Genomic DNA, 10,026 nt, shown 5'->3' with positions numbered 1-10,026 from the left:
TAGGTATTAGACCCGATTTACCTAACTACACTGACTACCTAACTTTAAATCTGGCTTCACAAGTGAGCTTTGATTTCTGCATTTATAAAAAAGGATCTACCTCCCCCTCCAGGGATTTGGCCAGGCTCACAGGAAGTAATGGGTGTGCATAAAGCAAACAGTGTCACCTAGCCATCCTTCTACTCCAGGTTGTCACTGTGACCACAGCAACACTGGGAAGGCAGGGGCAGCTGCCCACATGCTGTGTTCTGAATGTTTGTGTTCCCTTAAATTCATACCCTGAAATCCCAACCCCCAAGAGGATAGGATTAGGAAGTGGGATTGGGAAGTAATTAGGTCTTGAGGGTGGAGCCCTTGTGAGCTGGATTAGTGCCCTTATAAAACAGGTCTCCAAAGGGCTCCCCTGCCCCTTCCAGCAGGTAAGGGCACAGCTAGATGGCACCATCTATAAACCAGAAAGTGAGCTCTTACTAGAAACCAAATCTTCTTCAGTCCTACTTTCTGGCTTCCAGAACTGGGAACAGCTAATGTCTGTTGCTTGTGATCCAGTCTGTGGTATTTTGTCAGCAGCTCAAAGAAACTAGGAAGTGAGAGTTAGTGGCTTCTGTTCTGAGGCCCTGTCATAATGCACTATGAGGATTCAGTGAAGATGGCGGTAGGAGGGAAACGGGCCCAAGGAGCAAAGTTGTGCAGGGACACAGGAGGGGACTGAGTAGCCTGGAAGACTGGGTCTGACTGGGCCTCCAGGCAGGAGGGAGGAAGCACATTTCAGGAGGGGAGCAGTAAGAGGCTGATCTAAAGCAGAGGTATTTGTTGGGCAGGAAAGCCAAGCAGGCTACCCAGAAGGCAGACACAGTCCTGTGGACAGGGACAATTACAAAGACAGCCACAGGCTTTCTGGGCAAATGGCAGGAGGCTAAAACCATGGTTTGCCTCACCTGGGGTGAAATCCACTTTAGGGACTGACTGTTCTGGTGGGGCTTCCTCCTTCTGTCTGCTGCTTATCTTTTGGCTACTTTCCTAGTAACAGGATGATCTCAAGAACAAAGAGCAAAGAGGGCCAGGCTCCTGGTTCATTTGGCTGTTTTTGGTTATCTAAAGGACAGGAGGAGTCCCTATTGAAAGCAACTGCCTGAAGAAGTGCATGGTCACAGAGCCCTAGGCCCTTGAGGGGGGACAGGGAGAGGGAGGTTCAGAACTTGCCTGAGGTTACTTGGTAGTTAATGGCAGGGCCAGTTTCCTGCTGTCCAGTTAGGATGACCTTCTCCTGTACCTCCAGCCTCATGTGTAACCTATGTCCCTTGAAATAATTGAGAAATGAATGGCTGAAGTTATGGGCTTATGTTTCTTATTTATAAATTTTTAAAGCAACAATGAAAATAAGTACCATGCAGTTATGTCATTTTTTCATAGTTATATAAAAGTGGTTTTTCTTGATGTAAATTTATGGAAAAATGGAACTCACTCCTCATCTCAAAGAGGTGAGGAACTATTGCTCTATGAAACCCCAAGCCTGCTAATGTTATGCTCGAATTCGGGACCCCCAAAGACCACCAGAGACCCAAGATCAATGTAAGCAGCAAAGAGGTGTTTATTGCGAGCTAGCTCGGTCCTCCGCACGCACACACATCAACTGGTGATGCTGAGAGGCCCAGAGCCCAGGGTTTGCAGCAGTTTTATACATTCTTTGGAGAAGGCAGGGACTTCACATACATCATAGCAAATCATCACACACCGAGGGAAAATCAAATAACAACTCTAAAATATGATTAGCACATTCATTGGTGGGAACAAGTTGGGTAGGGGTGATTGGTCAGTACAAAAGGGGTATTCATTTGAACTGATTGGTTTAAGCCAAGAGGGGTGTACGTGCTGAACTACATGGTTTCCCAACATGTTATCAACCTCCATAAACTACTGGGAGGGTCATCTGGCATCCCAGGTATTTCCCTGTCTCATGCTGATTGGTGGCTGCTAGGGGGCTGCTATGGATTCCCACCTAGCTTGACTGAGTCAGGGACACCTGGCGCAGCAGATCTCTCCTGTTATTTGTAGATAAACAACTTAGCAGGGTGGGAATATGCCTAGGAGTGTTCTGTGGGTTTTTCCAAGCACAAAGACCATGTCCCTTCCTTGGACAGGCTTTGCTCTGAGATAGAGGCTGGTTTTTCACTAAGGATGGAGTAGAAGAGTTTCCAAAAGGAATCCTTGCCTCAAGGTGAGACTGATGTGGTGGGAGGAAGGGATCATGAGCCCTCGGCCCCTTCTTCCTGAGACAGAACCCATAGGGGTGGTAGGGCACAAGCCAGCATTCGGGCCTGGCACAGGGGAGAAGGGGCTCTGCTGTGCCTGGGATGTGTTCAGACTCAGCACCTTGTGACAGAGCTTTGTGTCCTGGGAACTGACTCTGTCCTGCTAGGACCCCAAGCCCATTCTCATGAAAATCTGAGGAGAGAAATAGCAGCCAACAGAGGTCACATCAGCCATGGGAGGCTGTGCCCCAGCTCCAGCCCTGTAGGTTGTCAGCAGCAGAGCCAGTGCCTCAGTCAGCTTGGGTCATAACAGAATGCCACAGCCTAACTGGCTTCAGCTATGACATTCACTTCTCATGGTTATGGGGGCTACCAGTGCGGGCTCAGGTGCCAGCAGGTTGGGTTCTTGGTAAGGGCCTTCTGCCTGGTTATGTCCTCAACAGGGCCTTTCCTCCGAGTGTGCCTGAACGGGGAGAGGGACCACTTTCTATAGGATACTAATCCCCTCATGACCTCATCTAAACCTGGTAACCTCTCATGGGCCCCACCTCCAAATACAATTACATTGGGGGTTAGGGCTTCAACATACGAAATTTGAGGGGACACAAATATTCAGCCCATCATAACCAGTGAGGACATGCAACCAGCGATCCAGTGGCATTTGTGGGGGTCCTGTGACCACAAGGATGCATCTGAGAGACAAGAGGAAAGTGAGCAGGAATAACTGTGAGCACTTCATGGGGAAGGTGCCTTAGGGTGGACTCCTTGCAGCGTGGTTTGAGACTGGGATTCAGTGAATGTGTTTGGGCTGTGTTTATAGGTTAAAAAAACAGTACAGGAGAAGGAACCAAGTGAGGACATCCTCTCAGCCTAATCCCTCAGGTTGCTCTTCAGCTTGAATTGTACCACAAAGTTGTCCTACTTTAAGGCAAAGGATAGCTTTACACAGTCCTTCATTGGCAGAGTACTTCTGGGTTGGAGACATAGATGTGGAGGTTCCCAGTCACTTGAGGGCAGTCCTCTGGAATGGACGTCGCTCCTGTTAACAGTGGCCAATAATAGTGGCCAAAAATAGGGGCCAAGGTACCAATCGGGTGAAGGAGACTTGGGTAGATTCCAGCAGCCTCCATTATGGTGCCAGAATCTAGGCACCTGGGGTTGGAGTCATGATCTCCTTCTGAGGTGCCTCAATGAAGTAAGACTCTGTCTTCTATTACCTGTTTATGAAGCCAATTAAAAAGAAAGGAAATTAACCAGGTTGTGGTTCCCAGTGTGTTAAAACTGGGTGTTAAGCATATTTGAGTGGGATAGTTTTTAGGAGAATAGTTGCAATATTTAAAAAAAATTAATTGTAAGTTAAATGTTTATGGGAGCCCTGGAATACCTCCTTCACAAGCAAACATTCTAGAAAACATAGTTAGAAAGGCATTTCAGTAACAGAGGCTGGAGAGGACAAGTGAGCTGTATGGTTAACACAGCACTATATGCAGTCATGATTGACAGCACTCTCATGTAATTTGTGTTGTTGCTGGGCTGCAATGGAACCCAGAGCCTCATGCCTGCCAGGCACTGCCACTGAGCTACACCTTCGAGTTGTATGTTAACAGGATGACCTTGTATATTCCTCAAAATAATCTCATAAACTAAGTACCATTATCATCTCTATCATATAGATTTGGATGAAATTCTGGCCTAAGGATATAGCATTAAACCAGAGCTAAAAGCCAAACTCAGCTTCCAGTCTGACACCCATTTGACTATTGCATAAGGTCACTTACAAAGGGACAGCAGGGATTGGAGGGGCTCATACCCCACCTTGAGGTGGCTGGACCATCCCCTCCCTAGCTCTGGCCTGCTTGAGAGGATTCCTGCATTTCCAGGGCTCTGGGCCTCTCCATCTCTCCTTATCCCTCCTTGGTCAATGACTGAGGGCTCAGAGCAACACTTCTCAAGCTTTTCATGATGAAGGCCCAGTTTTTTTTCCCTTTATTTGTAATAAAGTCTGATTGTGAAGAGAAAGATGAAATTTTTGTATAAAAAGATAGATGATACCTGGGCTCATATCTTATTATGAAGACTGCTGACCTGGCATCGTTCTGTTAAATGTGTGTGGATATTTCCGTACTCTCACTTTTCTTTTACCTCATTGTGGAGCAGTAAGCAACCCTTCTCAGACCCACCCCTCCTGCACCCACCCTGTGAGTGGCCCTTTTCTGGAGCTAATGAAAAGCACATCTCTGTTAGATTTGCAGCGATGGTATTCTGAAGTTTCCAGAGACAAATATCATGAACACTAACCCTGTTGGCTTTGTTATCTTGGAGGAGGAGCCTAAGGTTCAGGATTCCCAGCCATAGGAGGATGCTAATTGTTGTACCTCTTCCCATCTGATAATATGTAGGCCTGATAGTCAAGAGTCTCAAAGGCGAATGAATCTCCCTGACTTGTGAGCTGTGTGAACTTGAGGCAAGTTCTTAGCTGGAATGTGCCTCAGTTTCTCCATCTAGCAATGGAGATGGTGATACCTTCCCCTCAGGCAAGTTGAGAAGATGGGATGAGAGGGTGCTGGAAAACACTTAACACTGGGCCTCGTGACTCTCTAGGTGAGCAGGCAGGACCCTGGAGAGAGGGCAGTGTGCCTGAGGGCTTTGCAAAAACATGGCCTTGGACAAAAATCATGGGTTGCACCCATGTATGCATAATATGTCAAAATACACCCTACTGTCATGTATATCTAAAACAAACAAACACATTTTTAAAAAATCACTGGTTGCTGGAACCAAGGGTCTTGGTGAGCACAGTCTCTGTATGTCCACACACGAGTGAAGATTTCCTTGGAGAAAGCTCCCACTGCAAGAGAATGTGAGATAGAATGACCACTCAAACCCGGCCCCATTGACCAGGAAGGCTCAAATGTCAAATCTCCCAGTAGGTTTACTGGAGAGGAAGCCTGGTCTGAGGAGAAGATAGAAGGTCTGGGCTCTTCTGCTCTTCCATGATTTCAAACTCGGACATGGAGCTTGTAAATTCCAAACACAGGGTATGTGGCTTGGGGTCTAGCACTGTTGGCTTTGGAGGCATGGTCTTGGGGCATGGAGCTGGGTGGCCACCAAGGCCCCTGTATTAGTGTACTCAGGCTGCAGCAGCAACATACTGCAGACTGGGAGGATTAAAGCAACAGAAGTGTGTTTTCCCCTTATTCTACAAGTTCTCAGAACTTCTAAAATGAAGTTCAAGGTTCCTTTTCAGGGCTCTGGAGGAAGGATCTGTTTTGGGCCTCCCTCCTTGGCTTCTGAAAGACTGTCTTCTTCCTGGGTCCTTGCCATTCTCTTGCCACAGTATGGGTCTGCATCCAGAATCTTCCTTTTCTCACAAGGATACCAGTCTTCAGGAGGAGTATTAGGGCCCACCTTAATGATCTCATTTTAATTGAATCACCTCTGCAAACACCCTGACTCCAAACAGGCTCACATTCTGAAGTACTGAGGGATTACAATGTGAACAGGTAAATTCTGGGAGGGAGGACAGGGACAGTGCAATTCATCAGGTGAGCCCTTGACTCATCTGCTCTAGTTCCTCATTTTATAGCCCTTAACTCATCTGTAAAATAAGGGTGAGATGACCCCTCAGATTCCCCCAGATCTGAAGCACATTAAAGCTCTACTTAGGACTATGCTTGTTTTTCTGCATGCTGTTGAACGGGGGACCAGAGTGTGCCGTGGAACCTTTCCAGGTTAAAATATTTTTATAGAGCACAGATAATAAAATAACATCCACTTATCTCCTTAGGTGTTCCAAGCTTTGAGTTTTTGCTGTAGTGATGATGCATCACAAAACCAAACAAATTAGTCCTCAGGACAGATGACCCAGAGGCAAGTCGGCAACAATAAAACACAAGCTTTCAAATCAGCAAAAGAAGACAAGACGGTAATGCCTTCATAACCATGGTGCTCTATTGATGCAATGCAAGGAAAACTATGTTAGAATCTATTGATTCCCTTTGAGATCTAATAATATGCTTTATTCAGATCTTATTCACGTAGCACTTCCTCCATGGGTCTTTCACAGGAACTGAAATTGGTTAGTGCTGAACAGAATTGGTTCTACTGTCCTTTGAAATTGCAGAAGTGGATATGTCTTAAAACACAAAAGACACCATGCTTTCTTTGGAAAATAAGACCTATCTGAGAAAAAAAGAAAAATCTCATGTCGAAACAAAATTGAAAGCATGTCTATCTTCAGATTACAGTCTTTCTTGGTGCTAACCAGTTTAAGAACCAGTGAGCCAACATAAAGTCCAGAAAGAGAGAAGAAATATCACAAAAACTCGGAGAAGAGGCTGGCTTGTTTATTTTTATTAGTATATCGTAATTATATACAATATTGGGTTTTGTTGCTACATATTTGTACCTACACATAGGTACATAATTTTATCAACTTGATTCTCTAGTACCTCCTCTTTCCCTCCTCTCCTCCCCCCCCATAGATCACCTTCCTCTACTCTACTGCTCTATGTTGTTTATTTTTTAAAAGTTATGAATAAACATTTATGCAGCTGAGCCAAATTATTTGTATATATGCTCTAGGTTTGGCATCTCCAGAATTTGTGTTAGAGTATGATAAATTATATCTGAGTTATTTGTGAAAGATCATCTTAAGTTCCCCACCCCCATTGGGAAAATATGCAGATGACCAGGTGGGCTTACTGAAACTGCTCTTTAGGTGTATGACACGCAGGAGAGGCTGGATTTTTCAGTATCAGAATGAATGGCTAAGAATGTTGGCCTTGGGGCAGTTTTATAATGCTCATGAAGTTATTCACCTCTGATCCTCATTTTCTTCATGTCTTAACATAGTTTCCAAACTCAAGGTTTTTTGTAAATATTAAGTAGGATAATGCATGCAGAGAGTTCTGCATGAGCCCTCCCAGGGTTAAGAATCCAATAAATGTCAGCTTTTATATTATCATAATGACAGAGGATCTTTGCATGTTTATATTTCATCTGCAAAAAGAATTATATTTGTTGGGAAAAAAAAGAGAGTAAGTCTCATGCCTCTTTAGCATGTGTTCTCTATTAGTAATAAGAGGGGATTTGTCCCCCATCCAGCATGGAATTGGAAGGAGCTGTTTAGTGGGGCAGGATAGCAAAAACAGCTGAGGTTTAGCTTTTCCACCCCTTCCATGTAGCCTTACTCTTCACCTTGATATCTTGTGAATTCCAGGATCAGCAGATCCACCTAAATTGGAATATCCTTGCTCCATTCTTTACAGATTCGACAATCATCATTGTCATTATCATAATAATTATTCTCTTGGCCATACCACTGTTGTATTGTAGTATAGAAAACAAAGTTGGATCAACAACCATAGAAAAGAAAGAAACCATTAGGATTGTGACTGTTGTGGACTCCATGTTTGTCCCTTCTAAATTCATGTGTTGAAATCCTGGTGCCCAGTTGCATTAGGAGGGGAGATTTTGGGAGGTGATTAGGTCAGGAGGGTGGGACCCTCGTGATGGGATTGGTGTGCTCTTTCTCTGCTCACCACTGTGAGGACACAGCAAGAAAATGGCCATTCACAAACCAGGAAGACAGCTCTGACCAGAACCCAAACATGCTGGGACCTTGATCTTGGAGTTCCAGCCTCCAGGACTAAGAGAACTAAATAATTGTTGTTGAAACCATAGTCCATGGTAAAAAGGCAAACAATGATTGTTCCAAAAAACTGAGAACTTTTATGTTCCTTCTGACTCAGGCTCTTGGGTACCCCCCACAGTAGGCTAATATTTGTCTTGTATAAACAACTGAAGTGGAGAGAGATATAGCTTTCCCATTTGTCTGTTCTCTCCATCAGTGAAGACTCTACATTTTGTCTAATGCCCATGAAGAGATGTCCAGGAATGGAAGAGCTCTGTCTACTAATAGGCAGAAACAGGAGTACTCGAGGGAGTCCACCTCACATCAAGCCACCTTCACTGTGCCTTGTCAGAAAATGAGCATCATGCTGCCATTTATTGAGTGACTATCAGGGGTCAGATAGCAGTGATGGCTTGACATGCTTTATTTCAGAATCTCATGACACCCTTTTAAGGTAGCTATGGTTGCTCCCACTATACAGATGAGGTAACTAAAGCCAGAGCCTCTCAGCTAATAAGTAGAAAAGCCAGGATTTTGGCTCCTGATCCTGAATTTTAACCCTTATGCTTTTTAAAATATATGATTGTTTGGAAGGCCCTTAATCTTTTTTGAGGATCAGTATCCTCTTTAGAAAGACAGAAATAAGAATTTGGTCTTGCAATAAGCCCAGGAAAAGGTATTTAGATCAGGGAAATGCAAAATAAACCAATGAGATATCATCACACACGTTAGGATGACTCTTTTAAAAAAGATAAACGATAATAAATGTTGGCAAGGATGTTGAACAAAGGAACCCTTGTCCACTGTTGGTAGGAATGTGAATTGGTATAGCCACCATGGAAAACAGTATGAAGCAGTTCCAACCAAAACTAACAGAGTTACTGTATGATCCATCAATTCCTACCACTGAATAGATCCCAAAAGAAATGAAGTCAGTATAACAAAGAGGCATCTGCATCTCCATGTTCATTGTAGCCCTATCCACAATCATGAATAGCCAAGATATGGAATCCACAGATGAATATGTGGTATTCAATTCAGCCTTAACAAAGAAGGAAATCCTATCATTTGAAATAACATGGATGAATCTGGAGGACATTATGCTAAGCCAGACACAGAAAGATATATATCTTATGATTTCATTTACATATGGAATCTGAAAACATCAACTTTATAAAAGTAGAGTAGAATGGTGCTTACCAAGGGTTGGGGCAAACAAGTGGGTGTGGGGGCAAAGTGGGTGTGGAGGCAACCAAAAGATGTCAGTCAAAGGGCATAAGTTTCAGTTAGAGAGAAGGAAAATGTTTTGAGATTTATTGTGCATTATGGTGACTGTAGTTAACAATAATGTATTATATATTTCACAATTGCTAAGAATAAATTTCAAATGTTCTCAACATAAAAAGTGAGTATGTGAAGTCATGAATATGCTAATTAGCTTAACTGAATCAATTCACAATGATACACATATCAAAACATCACATTGTACCCCATAATTATATATGATTATTATTTGTTCATTAAAATTTTAAAAAGGACACAGTGGCACACACCTGTCATCCCAGCAGCTTAGGAGGCTGAGACAGGAGAATTCATGACCAGCTTCAGCAACTTAGAGAGGGCCTAAGCAATATAGTGAGACCTTGTCTCAAAATAAAAATAAATAAATAAAAAAGAAGGGCTGGGGATGTAGTTCAATGGTAGCTCAGTGGTAAAGCACTCCTGGATTAAATCTCCAGTCCCCCACTCCCCCCCCCCCAAAAAAAACCCAAAACTTTAAAAAATAAAATATATTTAAAAATATACCAGCATCATTAGTTATCAGGGAAAGACAAATCAAACCACAGTGAGACAGCACTTTACATCCTCCAAGTAAGCTATAATGAAACACATGGATGATAGCAAGTATTATTGAGCATGTGAAGAAATAAAGACCCTCGTACATTGCTAGTGGGACTGTAAAGCAGTTCAAACTCTTTGGAAGATAGTTTGACATTTTTCAAAAGTGTTACAAATAGAGTTACCATCTGACCCAGCAATTCCCCTCCTAGGTATAGACCCAAGAGAACTGAAAACAAATCCACACAAAACACATGTACGAAATTGTTCAGAGCAGTATTATTTATAATAGCAAAAAGT

The 10,026-nt window shown here is 43.4% G+C and overlaps 1 protein-coding gene across 4 annotated transcripts in view; it reads right to left on the bottom strand.

Annotated features, from left to right (window-relative positions):
* Positions 1–3,405: 3,405 nt before the first annotated feature.
* Positions 3,406–10,026, bottom strand: part of Bend7 (BEN domain containing 7) — a 99,999-nt gene continuing 93,378 nt past the window's right edge. For all 4 annotated transcript variants that reach the window (XM_076831411.1, XM_076831412.1, XM_076831418.1 and 1 more), the window contains one exon: positions 3,406–3,469. In XM_076831411.1, the coding sequence (XP_076687526.1) occupies positions 3,417–3,469 (53 nt within the window). In that variant the 3' untranslated portion in view covers positions 3,406–3,416. The remainder of the gene's footprint in view (positions 3,470–10,026) is intronic.

Source organism: Callospermophilus lateralis, chromosome 13, assembly GCF_048772815.1.
Source record: "Callospermophilus lateralis isolate mCalLat2 chromosome 13, mCalLat2.hap1, whole genome shotgun sequence".
NCBI lineage: Eukaryota > Metazoa > Chordata > Mammalia > Rodentia > Sciuridae > Callospermophilus > Callospermophilus lateralis.
This window is presented reverse-complemented; position numbering and strand designations above follow the sequence as displayed.